Source organism: Schistocerca piceifrons, chromosome 1, assembly GCF_021461385.2.
Source record: "Schistocerca piceifrons isolate TAMUIC-IGC-003096 chromosome 1, iqSchPice1.1, whole genome shotgun sequence".
In the NCBI taxonomy this organism is placed as follows: domain Eukaryota; kingdom Metazoa; phylum Arthropoda; class Insecta; order Orthoptera; family Acrididae; genus Schistocerca; species Schistocerca piceifrons.
Window position 1 is genome coordinate 399,844,414 of NC_060138.1, and position 20,973 is coordinate 399,865,386.

Sequence of the window (20,973 nt, forward strand, 5' to 3'; positions counted from 1 at the left end):
CTTTCCAAAGGTCAAGAAACATGGTATCAGCATAAACTTTGCTGTTTAGAACCTTCTGCATCTCATGAAAAAGCCAAGTTTCACACAATCATTGCATGTGAAACTGTTTTGACTCCTAGCGAGGAGTTGTTCAGTCTGCTAAAACGCCATTGTATGTGAGCACAAAACATATTCCATAATTTTGCAACAAACTGACATCAGTGAAACAGGCATATTGTTTTGCATATCTTTCCTGTGATCTTTCTTAATTGGAGAATAGTTCTTCTAGATATTTAATATAAAATTGAATGAGTATCCCACCATGTCCCATAGCATTTCTTATAGTGAGAGACTTTAGTTGTTTTTCAGTTCCACCCTCACTTACTTCTGTATCTGTCATTTTTGCAAGGATTTGTTTAAAACATGTTAGAATTGGGTGATGTGTTCTTCATCAGTGAAGGAGCTCTGTAAGGCAAAAAGGCAGAATTTAGCCTTCATTTCATCATCTTCCATTTGTGTGCCATCATGTTGAATGAACACCTCTGTGTACAGCCGTGATTCTTTGAGTGATTTAATGTAAGAACAAAACATTTTTGAGGGGAAAGGAGGCAGGGGGCCCTCAAGTTGAGAAGTAATATCTTGCTTCTGAAATCAGTGGACACGTCTTTCCTGGATGCTCTTATGCTTGTTCTGAAAGAATTCAGATTTTATTTGTCAGTAAGAATTCAATTTCATTTGGATCTCACATGAAGCTCTCTATGCATTGCAGTAACCTATAAATATTGTTATTGAACCATGTGGTTCCCTCTCATTTCTATCTTTTGTGGCAGAATATAATCCTGATGTGGATTATAACACTTCTGAATTTGAGTCAGTATCCTCCACATTCTCCTCTCAAGAGCTAAATGTTTGTTACTGGCTATCCAAGCAATTTTTAATCGTTTTCTATCTCAGTTTTGTTTGTTATATGTACATGTATTAGGCCACAGCCTAAGGCATGCTTTGTGCCTGATGTTCTGTCTGCTAATGTTGGAGACATCATCAGATGATATAAAGGCTCAGAAATTTCGAACTTAAACAAGCTCTGCAAGCTGAATTGTTTATACATGTCGATGCAATGGTCACATTGTGATGTCATCAATCACACTGACCTCACAACTCGACCATTGTCTGGATACCTATAAACAGTTCAGCTTGCTGAGCTCATTTAAGTTTGAAACTACTATCTGAGTCTTTATAGCCTCTGGTGATGTATCAATCATTAGGAGAGAAAACATCTGGCGTAGAACCATGCCTTAGTCCATTACCTAATTTCCATATAATAACAATTGCCATAGATGCAAATACCAGTCATAAAAGCTCGCAATGTAATCAAATTCTTGTGATATTTTCTAAGCAGAAATATCTTCCTAAATTTCAGAATTTTTAATGTGGACCACTCCATTCAGTTTAGTGAACAGTTCTTTTGGAGCCATTTCCTTGCGAACGAACCCTCTCTAGTATCAGTTAACTAAATGTGACTGTATTGTGTATGGATTGGTAATGCCTTTGTGCTTTAAGATTCTTAATACAGCCCACAATGAGTATATGAGATAGGCCATGGACACACACACACACACACACACACACACACACACACACACACACACAACTAGCTCCATATTGTGTCTTACCTCTTGTCTCCCAGCAGAATTCAGTATTTACCACACACTGTCATCATCACTGATTTGACATAACAGTCAACGAGCCAGATGACAACTGTTTACAAGTTATGAAGTTTCTCAAGGAGTATGATGTGGCAAATATTAATATGCTGACACAGGGCTGGAATAAGCGTCTTCATTGTTTGCCTGAAAGACTGAGGCTAATCCTCAAAATAGGAAGTTCAAAAAATTGTTCGCTCCATCTGTGATAGGCACAAGGATGTTAAGCTTAGCTGCAACCTGAGCCCCTAGCTTGTCTCGTCATTGTGCAGTATAAACATGACACCAAACTGCATACACATCCATCACAATCGCCTATACTCAGCAGATATAACTAAGACACAACTGTCATACTCTACAAGAAAAGAGGCCTATGTACACAGAGGAAGAAAAACATAAACTAATCAAGTGTCCTGTCAGGGTACTGCAGCCAACAGTGCCATATGACTCCCTCGTTAGGAGAGAACCATTTATTTATCTTCTTATCAATTTATTCTACTACTCATACTCTTTTAGGTTTAGCTAGTGTAAAATGAAGATGTCTGAGAAGACATTTTCTCTTCTCTACAAATGACAATAAAGATGTTCTGAGACAATTGTCTTGTATTATTTCAAGTAGCTGTTCCTTGGGAGGAGGAGTTCGGATGGCTGGCCTTTCAGGATATCTTCTTGAAACACCAGTGGTACATCTATTCATACTGGGTCTTTAAATCACAAGGTTCCACTACAGATCTCCCAAACAGCTGGTGAAACAGGGAACTAGATATAAACTAAAAAAAGTCCTCCTTATGTAGACCAACCTAATATAATTGAGGAATTTTACAGATTGTCTGTTATCAGCTGTTTTGCCTCAATAGTTGGATTTATAAATAAGCATATCAGTAAAATTTTCAATTGTGTACATGTCTTTTTATCATGCTTGAGCAACTGCAAGGTATCTTAGTCATGTGAGAGGAAAAATGATATACTTTAGAATGATATTTGTTAGAAATAGCACGAGGTAGTTACTCCAGGAACTAAAACTGATGAAAATAACTGAAAATATTCAGTTATTCTGCAGCTCTCCATGGGTGAGTGATCATAATCATGTAGCACAATTTTAACTAGAGCTTTGACATATTGAAGTTTGATTGAAATATATTGACTGGCAGCTGAAGAAAAACGTCATATGGTCTGTTGGCTGTGAAATACTATAATTATGGTATTAGGGGTGATTTAAAGCAAATAGTTGAATAATCTTGACAAAGGTTATAAACTGACTGAACATAATAAATATTTATACTGTTAATTCTGTCAATAGGAAAATTCAAATGGGGAAACTAAAATTATAAAGAGGTGGAATGGCTAGCTAGTACTTACCATCACGAGGTGAAATTCAAAATACTTGCCAAAATAAACAAGCAGAAAAAAACTATATCTACACCTGAACCAGAATAACAAAGTGATTGACAGCTGAGTGTGGGAGAGGGGAGTACTATCAGTTTGCAGTTCCTCGAAAATGCAATAGGTCTCCCGTAGCAGCAGTAGCAACTGTGCAACTCTATACTGAGTGCATTCATACTTTCCCCTTTAACATGAAGTGTTGAATTTTATTTACAGGATCATAATAGTGTTATCACTTTTCTAAGCAATTTCACAACATTTCACACATAAAAAAACTACTTTGAGGAAAAAGCACGTACCAACATATTGCAGCCCCTATATCACAAACTGCAAGTATCATCATCAGCTGACAGGAAATCTGGCAGCTGAGGTAGCAGCAGAGCGATATGAAACTATGTGCAGGATAAAAGGTGTGCCCATTCTCATGCTCTAGTCGACTGCTGCCATGGTAGCTGTCCTGTAAACATGTATCTGCCACATACTTTGTTGTTATGATCCAGATATAGGGAGGGAAGATGGACAGCCTGTGGAATGTTGGAAAGGAAGGGCTGGTCACTCACACCCTAGGTTGATAGGGACCTAGTTATTGTGAGGATGAGGTGTGCTGGAGATGTAGGGGAAGGTGTCAGAGAGAGTTGGAGTTTAAAGGTAGTACATAGATGATAGAGGGACAGAATGAGAAATAAAGATGGACTGATGAGCAGTAGCCACAAGAAGCGGTATAAAAAGTGCAGTTAAGAACTAGGAAAAAAGAGGGGGAAAATGGGAGTGATAAAAATAAAAAAGTAGAAACATAACAGAATTAATGTAAGGGGCTGATGATTTACAATTTGTAAATATTTTTGAAAAGTCATGATTTGTTTCTGCATGACTTACATGAAAATCACAGTTTTGTGTAAACAACAGACCACCCTCATATATAAAAATTACATTCATTTCAGTAGATGCAGCCAATCATGATCCTTTGTACCCAGGTAAACAATTATCACTGCTTGACACAAAATGTGGTCAGATGTCTGTGTATCTTTGTCCACATACATATCATTGGCGTTTATGTAAATTATTAGAGTTGCATTTCTCTGTGACAGGTAGAACAGCCATAAGAGTGAATTAGTGTTGTTACCAAACCTGATAATGTATACAGGGTGTCCAAGGAGGAACAGTCAGTGTTCAGGGATATGAGAGGAATGATAATTTGAAGCAAAAAAGCTTCATATGTGGACAGATGCTATACTATTTGGTTTCCAAGATAGAACACCTTTAATGTACATTGTTATTTATTTTCTCTATTATTTAATACATTGTAAGGTTTACACATGTACAACAGTTAGTAAACATTAAAACATGCATATTACAACACAGCAATTGAAAAATATATGTTTTAACAGTTAACTGATGCTTCTCTCTGATATGCCCTCAATCCCTGGCACTACTTTTCTCACAATGTGCCATGGACAACTGCATGTTCAACAGGCTAGTTTAATGGCAGGAACACATCCCAAGCAAAGAGGTTAAAAGAAGCTAGGTAGATTGGGCTAAAATAAAATCCCAAGGAGGTTGTGTGGACAACATACATATTTACCTAAAAACAAATGGACATTTCAATGTATTCTGGACATACTCCGTGTCAAGGTTCCGGTCAACCTTGTCTGATCACCTCAAGGGCAGATCCTTGTACTGTGCGCCACTTCAAATCTGTGCCTGCCATCAAAGACCAAGTAATGGACTGCCTGCAACATTCTGTGTCATCCCTCACCATTTATCAGGAACCAAAAGCAGCTGGATTAGGAAATTACCATTCCATGTGTAGTCTGCCATTAACATTACAGCACAAATGGCTGTGTGTGGATTGGTGCTGTAACCGGGAAGTGTGGATTGGTGAAGGATTGTACTGCATTGTGTTCAGCAATAAATCACCATTCTGCACTGCCTTGACTTACTAGTTTCTAGTGGGTATGGCATTGACCTCAGAAGAGATCCCATTCTTCCAATAATTTGGAAAGGCACTGCAGTGTTACTCCTGGCATTATGGAGTGGAGAGCCATTGGGTATGACTTCTTTCCTCTTTAGTAACAGTTGCAACTTTCCAAGCGATAAGATGTTACAGATTAAGTTTATCCTCTATATAATGGATGACATGCAGTTAATATACCTACAACAATAATTTACTTTTGTTTCATTTAATAGAACTGTGAAATGCTACTGTAATTAACTGAGTGTTTAGAGCAGTTTAAGTCAACCAACTACCCTGGACTATTAATGTTCTGTGATGACAAGGGAAAAATTTCTTGGTGTATCATAGGGATGCTACTGATAGTTATTTTATAGGTTTTGTTACATTGGCACATGTTAGCAATAACATAATCAAAAGTATAATAATTTTATTTGTATAGATTTCCTGCCTTAGGTCTGATTCTTCATACAGTAATTTGACTACTATCTCCTCTCATTGTGGAGCTTGTCACATAGAGCTTTCAAATTACATAAATGCAAAATTATGGCAGTTCATAGAAGGAATCTGTGGCCTTTTATAACCTTTGTCTATGTAAGTGAGAATTTTGTCCCATAATTTCAATGGTAAATAAATCATAGTTAAACATGTGGCTGCACGTTTGGCTTGCATCAAATATTGTTTGTCCAGTCTAATGGTTATCTTCTGTCTTGTCTTCAAGAACTCAAACTATCATTGAAAGATACTACCCAAGACGTCGAACAGTTTCTTTCCTTGCACTCAATCTAGCATTGCATTCAGTCTTGAGGACCATAGGCACAGCCTTTTTAAGTGGCTCTAAGCACAGCAGTGACTGAGAAAAGAAAATTTACAGTGCTTGAATAGTTCCAAAGAATGATAATCACATCTTGATTGACCGAATGTACACCCCAAAAAATTCAGTGTGATTATCACAATTCACCATGTGAGAGCTAGATTATCTGCCATCACTGCAACATTCTCGTGGCACTGTGACCTACAATCTTTAGTACCTGTTAAGTCCTTTCCCAGTTACCGAAGGGGTTATTCATGAGGCTGTCGTGTCAAAGTCTTCCTGGCTTATTTCAATGAAACCAAGGAAATTCTCATGTAGATGTATAACCTTACCTATGAAATTTATGTCCACAAATCTGACAACTTGTGACATATGCTCACAAGTTGAGTAGGAAAAAAGCTCTTATTTTTTAGTTTTATATATCTTACTGATTAGTCTCTAGCAAATACCAGTTGACATTGGATGTTTGATCTCATTGTGAACAAGCAGCAAGAGGTAAGGTATGGTACTTCATTGATTTTCAACAGGGATTGAAATTGGCAAATAGCCTCAATACACAAAGGAAGTTTCCAGAATTGGAAGTGACATTGTCTCCTTGAAGTTGCTCTCTGTGCCTATGCAAAGCTAAATTTTGTGTTCCCAAGCAACAAATGACCCCTATTAAGATGTTGCATAATTTTCCCTTTATGTCTCCTATATCTTTCTAAATTTCTCTACTAATTAGTCTTTTATTTTCAGGGAGATTCTTGTCAGGCTCCTTGCATTATACTAAGCACTCACAATGAGTCTCCTCCCCCTTCCCCTTCTTGTTCTTCTTTCCTTCTTCTCCCCCCCCCCCCCCCCCCCCCGCCCCTCCTCCCCACCCCCCTCCTCCTCCCCATGATGGCCATTTTTCAGGTGCTTGACATTGTATAAAGGTATCCTACTAATCCAAAGAAGACAATGAACCTAACTTGAAAAACAAGAAGCAATACATATAAAATGTTGCTGTCTTGGGTGGAGAATGCACCAACCAGGAACACATCACATCACCACTACAGCCATTGCTCAATTTTTTCTTGAAGCAATGTTTGCTCACTACTCAGTGGTTTGTTCAACAAAATGTTCCTTAAAGGGACCAGCAACAGTAATTAATAACTTCAGTCCTTAATTTGCCAGACATAATTACTTTCTCATCTCTGTGTTAAATGTCAAAATTCTAAATCATGCTGTGGAATCAATCTGGTATGATATATTGATTTTTTTTCCCAAGATCCCTGTCACTAAATTCTTTAATCATTTTAGCTGTTGGAAGTCATTGGATAATAAGCATCTGCCTTCAGATAACAGGCTTCTGCCTTAACTACAGTTTCACTGACATTTTCAGTCAGAGCATCATTGTAATTGGACTTGTCAAAACACAGTTTGCTATTAACTTCACCTGTAGGTCTAGACATAAAATTGTCTGATTTCTTAGGCAGCTCACAGCATTTTACTAAAAATTAAATGCTGAAAATTAAATTTCTGTCAGTTTCTAAAAACATCTCCAGATACCAGCTGTACTTCTTTGCTTTTTCTGTCTACAATTTTTCTATCTCCTGCTCTTTCTCTCCACTTTCCTTTTTCCACAGTTTCATGACATTCTACATAACAGGGAAAAAGAGGTAGATTCCAAAGAAAACAAAATAAGAGCAAACAACAACATATTTTGCTTCATTATTGCAGCAATAAAGCATCTAGTGTTCTTGGGGCAATACATGCAAGCTGTTTGTTCCATTACCACAAAATAGGAAATAGTTTCAACATAAGAGGTAAAAAGTAGCACACACTGTCACTACTATTAATCATCCAATCATGTCTTGATGTTGTTAGTGTATCCTGGCAAGAAACCAGTCAAATATTAATGCTGGTTATAAAGGGAACCTGTAGTTCGATGTGGAATCTGCACCATGGTTCTACTTAGCATTTTCCAAGGAAAAGCTGAACCCAAAACCTTAAGAACTGTTGTCTGACAATTTCCCACTGTGTTACATATCCACACAACAAGTATCAACTTATATGCACTATAAAAACCACATCCAAAATGAGAAAGAAGTGGAAGAAATTTATCCAGGTGCACACTCAATTCACAAATTCACCTTCTCTAAATATTATAGCACTGATAACATGCAGGCCCACTTAGTAATGACGGTAACACACTTGATCAGGTTAAAATTACACTAGTAGTTATATCATGTCACCAAATAAAATGCCTTTACCCATTCATATTTAATTGTTGAGTGCACAGCATCAGTGCAGTTGCTCACACCTCACACCATTTCCTGCTGTGCAGGCCAATTCTGTTGCAACCAAGAAGGGGTGGTAGCCATGCCAAATAATCAATGCTGCATTGCCTGTTTAGTCACTTATTGAGATCAACACAACTTTAGAATGAAGTAAAACTTGTTGTTGTTGTTGTTGTGGTGGTGGTCGTGGTGGTGCTGGTTGTGGTGGTGGTCTTTAGTCCAGGGATTAGTTTGATGCAGCTCTGCACACTACTCTATCCTGTGCAAAGCTCTTCATCTCCAAATAACTATTCCAACATACAGCTATCTGAACCTGGGTACTGTATCCATCTCTCAGTCTCTGTCTACAATTTTTTACCTCAAATGCTTCCCTCCAATACCAAATTGGCAATTTCTTGATGCCTCAGAATGTCTGCTATCAACCAATTCCTTCTTTCAGTCAAGTTGTGCCACAAAATTTTTTTCTCCCCATTTTGATTCAGTCCGTCTCATTAGTTATGTAATTTTATGCATCTAATTATGCAATTATGCATCTAATCTTCAGCATTCTTCTGTAGCACTACATTTCAAAAGCTTCTTTTGTCTTCTTATCTGAACTACTTATTGCCCACATTTCAGTTTTGCACAAGGCTACACCAAATTCTATGACAAACAGCCATGAAACTCCCCAGGGCAAAAAAATGCAACTTTCTGATTCAAGTTGCTAGACACCAGCCATTTAAAGCACTAGCATCACTTCAGCTGTCAAAATTTGTGGCAACTCAAGTGGTGCAAGTGCTCCAAGTGGCCTGTGTGTAGTAACAGAAGAATGGTATGCTATAAATTGAGAACTTGTTATTTTTAATGGTGTGACTTTAACATTTCCCAATCACTAACCACACAGTGGCTTTAAACAATACGAAAAAGAAAATTCAGTTAAAGTAAATTCCATCTTAATGCAGACATATAATAATGAAATCTCAGTGCAATGTAATATATACAGTTCCCATTAGCAGAATCTTAATTGTATCACCAAAAATTTTTTAAGACTGAAAATGAGTTGTGACCTGAGAAGTTTAAGTCCGAAAGTAACTGATTATGAGTATATCTACATGCTTGGCATGTCCTGTCTGTCACTTTGTGCTGATTGTAGTGTAGTTCATTTCACGAGTTTCTTTGTGGATTTCAGATTTGTTTTAATGCAATCAAAATTAGGCACAACTTTTAAAATCTTGGAGATATTTTTTTATTGCTGCTACAGTTTATAGTAGCACTATGAACTCCAAAAGATGACATCATTGGCTTTTTGAATCTCCTTCTACACTCTATATATAAAATACACAATTGTTTCATAACGTGTTTCTATGTACCAGTCACATAGTAGTGCTGCAGTAGCAGTTTCAAAAGAACTGTGGGAATATCATGACTGTTTGTCACAGACTGTGGCTGCACTGCAAAAACCCTTAGGAAATACATCCTAACATCCTAGCACTTAAATTCATGTTCAATGTTGACAAATTTTCTTTTTTGGAAATGCCTTTCCGTTATTGCCAGTCTGGATTTTATATCCACTCTGTTTCAGCCATCATCAGTTATTTCATTTCACAAATAACAAAACTCATCTTCTACTTTTAGTTGCTCATTTCTTCATCTTATTTCCTCAGTATTACTGGATGTAGTTCAACCAGATTCCATTACCCTCGTTTTACTTTTCGTTATGTTCATCACATAATCTCTTTCCAAGACACTGTCTGTTCTGTTCATCTGTTCCTCCAAGTCCTTTGGCATCTCTAACAGAGTTACAATGTCATCAACAAACCTCAGAGTTTCAATTTCTTCTCCCTGAATTTTAATCCCAACTCCAAATTTTTCTTTAGTTTTCTCCAATGATTGCTCAATGTACAGAGTAAATAAAATGTAGGTGAGACCATAAACCTCTCTCACTCTCATCTCAACCTCTGCTTCCCTTTTGTGTCACTAGATTCTTGTAACTACAGTCTGGCTTCTGTACAAGCCGTATATAACATTTTGCTCACAGTGTTTTATCGCTATCACCTTCAGAACTTCAAAAAGTGCACTTCAGTCAATACTATCGAAAGCTTTCTCTATGTGTACAAATTATAGAGATATAGGTTTGTCTTTCTTTATTGTATCTTCTATGTTAAGTCCTAGAGTCAGTATTGTCTCACATGTTCCTATATTTCCCCAAACAAAACTGATCTTCACTGCGGCCAGCTTCTACTGATTTTTCAATTCTGTAAAATAATTCTTATCAGTATTTTGCAATCATACCTGACTTATTAAACTGATAGTTCAGCAATATCCACATCTGTCAGCCCCTGCCTTCATTAGAACTGTAATTCTTACATTCTTCTTAAAGTCTCTAGCTGTTTTGTCTCATACTTATTGCATCATGCCAGGTAGAATAGTTTTATTATGGCTATCACTCCCAAAGATATTAATAGTTTTGAGGGGAATGTCATCTACTCCAAGGTCCTTGCATCTAGACCTGACCCATACATTCTCTCACCACCACCTACTCCAGTCCACTCACAAGCATCACCTATCCCATCACAGGCAGGGCTACCAGTGAAATCAGTCAAGTGATCTACAAGCAAAGCTGCAATCACAGTGCTGTGTTCTACTTGGGCATTACAACCAACAAGCTGTCTGTCTGCTTGAATGGCTACCAACAAACTATGGCCGGGAAACAGCTGGACCGCCAAGTTGCTGAGTGCATTGCCCAGCATATAGTTCTTCATTTTAATGGCTGCTTCACAGCCTTTGCCATCAAGATCCTTCCTGCCAACAGCAGATTTTTTTGAATTGCCAAGGTGGGAATTCTCCCAACAGTATATCCAACAGTTCCATAACCCTCCTGGCCTCAATCTCCATTAGTTATTGTCCTACACACACCTATGCCCCTCCCCGCTCACAGTGTGACCTCAGCAGCCATAGATAATGGGGTTTTGTTGTTGTTGTTGTTTTGTGTGTGTGTGTGTGTGTGTGTGTGTGTGTGTGTGTGTGTGTGTGTGTGTGTGTTTTGTCCAATTCCAATGAAGACCTGTGCGGCCAAAAGCTTACTTGTTTGAAGGTTTTTTTTTGTTGTGTCTATCTGCAACTCAGCAGCTCCACTATATGGTGCATAACAATCTATCCTTTTCGTAGTATTGTTATTATCCCATCTTGGATTTACCTACACTTCAATGATTGTTTTTTCTATGGTACAGTTCAAAACATGGGACAACAAAAAATCAAAAGTAGCACTGCTTGCACGAAAAACATGGTTTGTTTTTCATTGTTTCATTGACAATCAATACAAAGTCATAATAAGCAATACAACAAACACAAAATATGCTTTTTGCATTTCCGTTGAGTTGGTATAATAGAACTGGATGAATCTAACTGCCAAATAGAAGAAATAAGTATCTCTATACCAGGGAGTGGTAGTTCCCATGGAACTGTTGCTGCCCAATCAGAATCTCTTCATGATTTATTTTTATATGTCTCACCACTTCTCATTTGAATGCTATCCAATCTTTTACCATCATCTTCTCTTTTTTACTTTATTTAATATTACATTTTGATGTAGTATTTTGCCTGGAAGTATATATCCAAATTCTTATGTTATCTTATAAAATAATATTTATTAATATTGTACTTTAAAAAGAATTTGTATGTAATTATTTTACAGTTATTTAACATATTCTTTAATTTTTTCCAAACAGTGGACACAAATGGAAGCACTGTACTGCAGTTTGCAGTTGTATCTATAACACCAACAGAAGAGTGCAGTCCTTTGCAGTCAAGGCAAGTTCAACCACTATCAAAGGCTACACAAATGTGTGCAGGTGGACAAGGACCTGATGCATGCAATGGTGATAGTGGTGGTCCACTTATGAAATACACAAATGATTCAAAACCAGTACAGCAAGTTGGAATTGTCTCATTCCGAACAGGAACTGAGTGTGGTCCAACAGCAAGTGTTTATACTAGAGTTGATGGTTTTCTTGAATGGATACTTGATAATATTGAACCATAAGCTTGAAAGTTATTCACTGTCCCAAGTATGGTGTTAAGAGCAGATAAATCAGCTTTATTTGTCACAGAATGAAATGATAACATGAAAATGAAAAGTAAAGCAACTGTTGAATTTATCTAGAAGAGTCAGTGAAGAAGCTACCTTCATTTATAAAGAAGTTAATATGCTGGAAAAGAGAAGTAAGAGTATATACAGATCTGAGATTTGCTCAAAAGTTTTTTTTTAATTGAGATGCTGGAGGATTTTTATCTAAGATTTTTGTATCCATTTTTCTCTTTTTACAATAAAAAATTGCTCTGGTTTAGGCCACAGTTGAGTGCTTTGTCATAATGTCTGTTAATGCAGAAAATATTAAATTTTTAGTGAGCTCTATTTATATGATGTTATTGGTTATAGAAATTGTCCATTATGGAGCTCTAGTTTCAAATGTTCATTGAGTTTTGTAATCCATACAAATTTCATTAAAAATATTGCTTTCATTTCGTTGTATAATTTTTAATGATGCCACATGATTAAAAATAAATTCTCTCTCTCTCTCTCCCCCCCCCCCCCACCCCACCCCATCTTCATCCCCCCCTCACCCCTCCCACCCACCTTCCCACACTTCCCCCCAAAATGACTACACCTTGATGCTTCAGGATGTGTATTATCAACTAATCCCTTCTTTTAGTCTAGTCGTGCCGTGAATTTCATTTTTTGTCCAGTTTGATTCAGTTTCTCTTCATTATTTACTCAATCTGACCATCTAATCTTAAGCATTCTTCTTTTCCGAACAATTTATCTTCCAATGTTTCACTTCCATACAAGGCAACTCACCAGACAGATGCCTTCGGATTAACACATTTCTCTCTTTCAGAGATGCTTTTCTTACCATTGGCAGTCTGTATTTCATATCCTCTCTGTTTCAGCCGCCACCAATTATTTTATTGCCCAAATAGCAAAACTCATCTACTACTTTTAGTGGCTCATTTTCTAATCTAATTCCCCCAGCATTACCAGACTTAATTCAACTAAATTCTGTTACCCTTGTTTTACTTCCCCCAGGTGGCTAATAACTCTTTGGTGAGTATGTGCTTGACTACCACAGAGTATTTGTAGCAATACTTCCTCTTTCTGTGGTGCAAACCTACATTTCGACTATCTCTTATCTCCTCTGACTTTCTGTTAAATGGTTGTTTTGATGCAGAACATGCCTGGATTTGGTTCATGATTTTGGTCTTGATTTCTAGTTTCACTCCTGGCTCTATCTTCACTTTCCACAAACGATTATATGGTCTCCATTATTGGTTTGATATGCCATCTTTTCCAAATTTTACAGAAGTGTGTGTGTCATGCAGGGAAGGTTGCCCCTGTGGTGTATTTTGTGTCTCTGCACCTTTCCACCTCGGCTCCCTCCTTCCTGTTTTTGTAGTATCCCCAGAACGCAGCATGATAGCCATCCCATTGTGGAGAGGTCATAAAGTACCTACATGATATGATGACCATGAAGGGATCGCTCTTTTGGTGCCTGAGCTGCACACTCCCTATATATGCCATGGAATATGTGCCCGACTCCTGGCAATGGATTACTGGCCAGGTAACCATTGCTGTGGCTGGGTGGCACATGTGGGGAGAGTCCCCATTGGGAGTGGGTGGCACCATAGTGGATAGTTTGCTTATGAAGAAACTTAAATTTTCTCCTGCTGGTAGTCACATGGCCCCAGGAGTCTCTTCAAAAGGAAAGGCCTCATATGGTGCAACAAAGTATAATTCCAACATGTTCACTTCCATGGCCACACTGTGGAAGGAACACAGGACTAGACAACAAGGAGCAAAATGCTCCCCCCAATACCTAGTCTGTACCAGGACTGATGGGGACATCTTTTTGGCCACAAAGCCTTTATTTTTTGTGGAACACATTGAAGACAAGTATAGTGAAGCTACCGCCATGTCTAATATGAAGAACAGTTCCCTCCTGATTATAGCATCATCTCCTCATCTCCTTCCACTGCTCTCTTGTAAAAACTTCAGTGACATTCACGTGACTGTCACTTCCTACAGGAGTCTCAATATCGTCCAAGCCATCATCTTTCACTGTGATTTACTTTCACAATCTAATGATGAGCTGTGGGCCAACTTACAGCAAAGAGATGTGCACTTCATCTGTCATGTCCACAGGGCACCAAGCGAAAACAGAGTTGCTATTGGGGCCTTCATCTTAGCTTTTGAGGGTGATACGTTGCCTGAGAAGGTCAAGGTGATGGGCTAGTGATGGGACATGAAACATTGTGTTCCTCCTCCTATGAGATGCTTCAGGTGTATGAAGTTCAGACATATGTCTTCTCATTGCACCACTACCCCTGTCTGCAGGGATTGTGGACATCTGCTGCACTTGAACATTCCTTGCACCTCTCCCCCCATCTGTGTAAACTGTGGTGGGCTCCACTCCCTGCTCACCACATTGCTCCATTTTTAAATTCAAGAGAAAATTCAGGAGTATAAGATCCTGGACATGCTCACATATGAAGAGGCAAGAAAAAAGGTTGAGCATCTTAATCCCATGCAAATGACACAATTTTACACTCCAGCTACAATGTCATCACCTTCTCTGTAAAAGGTGCCTTCCCGGCTGAGTGGGGATTTTCTCTGCCCAGAGACTGGGTGTTTGTGTTGTCCTCATCATTCAATCATCATTCATGCAAGCAGCTAGATTGGACTGTGTACAGATTCGGAATGTGTACGGGCGCTGATGACTGTGCAGTTGAGCGCACCACAAACCAGTCATCATCATCATCATCATCATCATCATCATCATCAAAGGTGCCTTCCTTTGTTGCACCTCTTATAATGGGCCCTCAGAGCTGCCCGCTAATACACGCCCCCCCCAATCCATGTGGTCGGAATCCCTTCTGGTGCTTCCACTGCAACCACTTCACTGGTCCCTCATCCTCCTCTGGCTTCTCTAGCTATAAAGAGGTCCTTTGGGACTCTTTCTTCTATGGTTCCTGCTAATCCACAGTCAGATGCCGGCCAGTGGCTGAAGGAACCACATGCTGCTGACCATTGGACTTCTTGTTCTTTCTGTGTCTTCTAAGGAGAACAAGGATGAGGAGGGCAGAAAGAAGCTCCCTAAGATGAAGGAAACCCGGTGGCATCGAGGACACTAGATACTGCATCTACTCTTTTTGTGCCCAAGGAACAGATCCTGGAAGTCCTCGAGACACCATATCTCCCCAGGCAATGTGCCACAGGACCTATGTCAATGAATCTCCTGATGTCTCAACTGATGGCAGCACAACACCCTGGCTCATAACATGTCCCCACCCCGTTGGTCACTTCATGCCCCATAGGATTCAGACAGTCTTATCCTTCAGTGGAGTTATAACAGATTTTTCCACCACCCCACTGAGCTATGGTGGCTTTTAAGCATTTACCTTGCATTGTGTATTGACAGCCAGAAACCATGATTTACAGCAACTTGAACCCCTACAAAGGTTATTTTAAGAATCATACCAACTATGAGAGGGTATTGGGTGGAGTTTTTATGAATGTGCTGGACTCTATATACAGTGACCTTGTGCCTCTTGATACACTTTTGGAGGCTTTGGTAGTTCAGGTAAGGCTGCAGTGTCTTCACTGCCGAATTGATGGCCATTAAACTAGCCCTTAGCCATGTTTATTATTGTACTGGCAAGAGTATCCTAATCTGTAGTGACTCCTTTAGCAGCCGTCAGGCCATACACCAATGCTACTCTCCTCACCCACTAGTTACAGCTCTCCAGGATCTGGTCTCTGACCTCCATCAAGCTGGATGGCCAGTCAATTTTGTTTGGACACCCGGTCATGTAGTTCATGGTGTGGGTTCCTGTTGTCATGTCCTAGTTCATGAACCACGGGCAACGTATGGGTGGCCAAGTAAGTGGTCCCGACAGTCGGGATACCAGTTACTTTGGAATAAGGCTGGGCATCTCGGACATATTCTGAATCGTGGTCATCTTTGTGCTCATACGGCAAAGACTACCAAATCCACCAGTTAGTCCCACAACCGTTAGGGGTAAAACTCAATGGGACTCGGGGCAAGTAAGGCTAGCAACCTGTTTCCCTGGTGCTTTAAATATGATGCTGGCAACAATCAGAGCAAAATGCCTCGGACTTTTGGAGGTGACGGAGTCCAACCTCTAACTAACAAACCAGGGACTCCTAAGATACGACTTCGCAAAGAAATGGTAATGAGATGGGGAGCTATTAATATCAATGGGGGCTACTCTGGGAAGAAGGTAGAGCTGGCAGAGGCTGCAAGTAAGATGAGGCTGGACGTTTTAGCTGTTAGTGACATTCGGGTAAGGGGTGAGAAAGAAGAGGAAGTGGGAGAATACAAGGTCTACCTGTCAGGAGTCAAAGCAGGAATAGCACAATGGGGTGTAGGGCTTTACATCAGGAAAGAAATGGAACCCAGCGTAATTGCAATAAGGTATGTAAACGAACGACTGATGTGGATAGATTTGACAGTGTCTAGCAAGAAAATTAGGATTGTGTCAGTATATTCGCATTGTGAAGGGACAGATCAAGATAAGATGGATAGTTTTTATGATGCACTCAGTGATGTAGTTGTTAGAGTAAAGGTCAAGGACAGTGTTCTGCTCATGGGTGATTTTAATGCCAGGATTGGAAATTGAACAGAAGGGTATGAAAAGGTTATGGGTAAATTTGGAGAGAATATGGAGGCCAACAGGAACGGGAAACAACTCTTGGATTTCTGTGCCAGTATGGGCTTAGTAATCACAAACTCCTTTTTAAACATAAGAACATTCACCGGTATACTTGGGAAGGCAGGGGAACCAGATCTGTCATTGACTATATAATAACAGATCAAGAATTCAGGAAGGCTGTGAGGGACACACGTGTATTCAGGGGATTCTTTGATGACGCTGATCATTATTTAATCTACAGTAAAATTGGTATTGTGAGGCCGAAAGTGCAGGAGGTCAGGTCCATATGTAGGAGGATAAGAGTGGAGAAACTTCAGGATAAGGAAATCAGGCACAAGTACATAACAGTGATCTCAGAAAGGTACCAGTTAGTTGAATGTAGTCAATTGCAGTCATTGGAAAAGGAATGGACAAGGTACAGGGGCACAGTACTAGAAGTGGCTAAAGAATGTCTTGGAACAGTAGTGTGTAAAAGTAGGATGAAGCAAACAGCTTGGTGGAATGACACAGTCAAGGCAGCCTGTAAACGGAAAAAGAAGGCATATCAAAAATGGCTGCATACTAGAACTCAGGTAGACAGAGAAAGTTATGTTGAAGAAAGAAACAAAGCCTAACAGATAATTGCAGCATCCAAGAAGAAATCTTGGGAAGACTTTGGAAACATGTTGGAGACTTTGGGTCAAGCTGCTGGAAAACCATTCTGGAGTGTAATTAGCAGTCTTCGAAAGGGAGGTAAGAAGGAAATGACAAGTATTATGGACAGGTCAGGAAAACTGCTGGTAAATCCTGTGGATTCCTTGGGCAGATGGAGGGAATATTTGAAGAGTTGCTCAATGTAGGTGAAAATACGATCAGTAATATTTCAGATTTCGAGGTAGAATTGGATAGGATTGATGATGGAAATAGGATCACATTTGAGGAAGTGGAGAAAATGGTCAATAGATTACAGTGCAATAAAGCAGCTGGGGTGGATGAAATTAAGTCGGAACTCATCAAATACAATGGAATGTCAGGTCTTAAATGGCTACACAGGATAATTAAAATGGCCTGGGAGTCGGGACAGGTTCCATCAGACTGGACAAAAGCAGTTATCACACCAATCTTTAAACATGGAAACAGAAAAGATTGTAACAACTACAGAGGTATCTCTTTAATCAGCGTTGTGGGTAAAATCTTCTCAGGTATTGTTGAAAGGAAAGTGCGAGTATTAGTTGAGGACCAATTGGATGAAAATCAGTATGGGTTTAGGCCTCTTAGAGGTTGTCAGGACCAGATCTTTAGCTTATGGCAAATAATGGAGAAGTGTTATGAGTGGAACAGGGAATTGTATCTATGCTTTATAGATCTAGAAAAGGCATATGACCGGGTTCCTAGGAGGAAGTTATTGTCTGTTCTACGAGATTATGGAATACAAGGCAAACTTTTGCAAGCAATTAAAGGTCTTTACATGGAGTCAGGCAGCAGTTAGAGTTGATGGTAAATTGAGTTCATGGTTTAGAGTAGTTTCAGGGGTGAGACAAGGCTGCAACCTGTCTCCACTGTCGTTCATATTATTTATAGATCATATGTTGAAAACAATAGACTGGCTGGGTGAGCTTAAGATATGTGAACACAAAATAAGCAGTCTTGCATATGCGGATGACTTAGTTGTGATGGCAGATTCGATTGAAAAGTTTGCAAAGTAATATTTCAGAGCTAGATCAGAAATGTAAGGACTATGGTATGAAGATTAGCATCTCCAAAACGAAAGTAATGTCAGTGGGAAAGAGAGATAAACGGATTGAGTGCCAAATAGGAGGAACAAAGTTAGAACAGGTGGACAGTTTCAAGTACTTAGGATGCATATTCTCATAGGATGGCAACATAGTGAAAGAACTGGAAGCGAGGTGTAGCAAAGCTAATGCAGTGAGTGCTCAGCTACGATCTACTCTCTTCTGCAAGAAGGAAGTCAGTACCAAGACCAAGTTATCTGTGCACCGTTCAATCTTTCGACCAACTTTGTTGTATGGGAGTGAAAGCTGGGTGGATTTAGGTTACCTTATCAATAAGGTTGAGGTTACGGATATGAAAGTAGCTAGGATGATTGCAAGTACTAGTAGATGGGAACAATGGCAGGAGGGTGTCCACAATGAGGAAATCAAAGAAAAACTGGGAATGAACTCTCTAGATGTAGCAGTCAGGGTGAACAGGCTTAGGTGGTGGGGTCATGTTACACGCATGGGAGAAGCAAGGTTGCCCAAGAGACTCATGGGTTCAGCAGTTGAGGGTAGGAGGAGTCGGGGCAGACCAAGGAGAAGGTACCTGGATTCGGTTACGAATGATTTTGAAGTAATAGGCTTAACATCAGAAGAGGCACCAATGTTAGCACTGAATAGGGGATCATGGAGGAAATTTATAAGGGGGCTATGCTCCAGACTGAATGCTGAAAGGCATAATCAGTCTTAAATGATGATGATGATGATGATGATGATGACCCGGTCATGTTGGGATTTTTGAAAATGAACTAGGTGACTTGTTGGCCAACCTGCCGATTCTGAAAATAGGTGTTCCAGGATCAGACCTTCAGTCATTTATATGCCATTGATTACTAGAAGTCTGGGACTCAGAATGGTCTGCCCTAATCTTTCCGAACAAACTGAGGACAATTAAGGAGATCAGGGCCATTTGGCAGCCTTCCCTGCATGCTTCTCACAGGGAATCCACTATCTTCTGTCAACTCTGCATTGACCACATTTGGCTGGCCCATGGCCACATTCTTTGGTGTGAGGATCACCCTGACTGCTGATGCATAGCCTGCCTGATGTTGGCTCACTTTCTCATAGACTTCCCTAATTTGCCTGCTTTTAGGCGACATCTTAATCTTCCTGACACCCATCTCTGCTGCTAGTAGACAACACCAAAACATCTCACCTGGTGTTATGTTTTGCCCGTGAAGGTGATTTCTATTCATCCCTGTGAGGTGGGGCGTTTTGGATTCATTGACCACTTGAGGTGTTGGTGTGGCACCTCTCTCCTGTCCTCCCCCTTTCCCTCCCCACAGGGGTTCCTTTTTTGGCCTTACTTGGTGGCCCGGCCTAGCCTCTACACTTTCCACCTTTTTATTCTCTTTATTTTTCTTCATTTCTTTGTTTTAACAAATAAAGGCACTGAGGACCTTGCAGTTCAGTCCCTTTCATTCCAAAGAAACCAACCAACCATGTTTTAGTTTTGGACATCGTCAAATAATCTCTTTTCAAGACACAATTCATTCTATTGAACTTCTCCTCCAAGCTCTTTTCTGCCTTTGTCAAAATTACAGTCATTGGTAGACCTCATTCTTCATATTTCTTCTCCTTGAATTTTAATTTCCTTTCAAAATTTGTCCTTGGTTTCATTTATTGCCTGCTCAAGATACAGAGGGAATACGAAGGGGGAATAGGCTACAGCCCTGTCTCACTTCCTTATCAAGTAATGCTTCCCTTTCATTTCCTTAGACTCGTATATCTACAGTCTGGCTTCTTTATGAGCTGTTAATAACCTTTTGCTTCCTGTATTTTATCCCTGGTACCTTCACACTTTCAAAGAGTGTATCCCGGGACTGATGAAAACCTATGCAGCATTGCAGCATAAAATGGGATAATGTGCACTGAATAAAAAACAAAGTTCTGCTTTTTGTCTGGAAAAGTATGTGCTTCATTGAAAAGAAACTAAAAGTTCATTAGGATGGAAATGTGATAGTGCTAAAAAGAAACATGAAGTACTCAGTGAAATCGGTGGCAATAGTGTTTCGGAACAGGAAAATACCTCTGAACTCCCATAAGGGTCAACATACAATAAAAATGATTTTTTGTGTTAGTGATTGGATTTGTTGACAAAATAGATTGTATGGATCAGGCAAAATTGTATTACATGCACTGAGTATGAATTTTCTATGAGGTATTTAGCAAATTATGATCTTTTACTCTAATATTCCAGGCCTATTTCATGGTAAATTATATTTATTGTTTACATCATTCTTGAACATGTAAGAAAATTTTCTTTTTGGTACAGAAGTTGTGTTGCAGTTTGTCTTACTATTAAATTGATCATTAATGCTACAGTAACAGTTTTCCTGCTTGGTTAGCGATGCGGTCTAATGCACTGCTTTCCGGGTGGGAAGGTGTGCCGGTCCCTGGCACAAATCAGCCCAAC

At 39.5% G+C, this 20,973-nt stretch overlaps 1 protein-coding gene across 1 annotated transcript in view; it reads left to right on the forward strand.

The window, feature by feature from the left end:
- Window positions 1-12,594, forward strand: part of LOC124787855 (CLIP domain-containing serine protease B9-like) — a 183,335-nt gene extending 170,741 nt beyond the window's left edge. The window contains exon 7 of the mRNA XM_047254820.1: window positions 11,802-12,594. Within this exon, the coding sequence (XP_047110776.1) occupies window positions 11,802-12,115 (314 nt within the window). The 3' untranslated portion in view covers window positions 12,116-12,594. The remainder of the gene's footprint in view (window positions 1-11,801) is intronic.
- The last annotated feature ends 8,379 nt before the right edge of the window (window positions 12,595-20,973 follow it).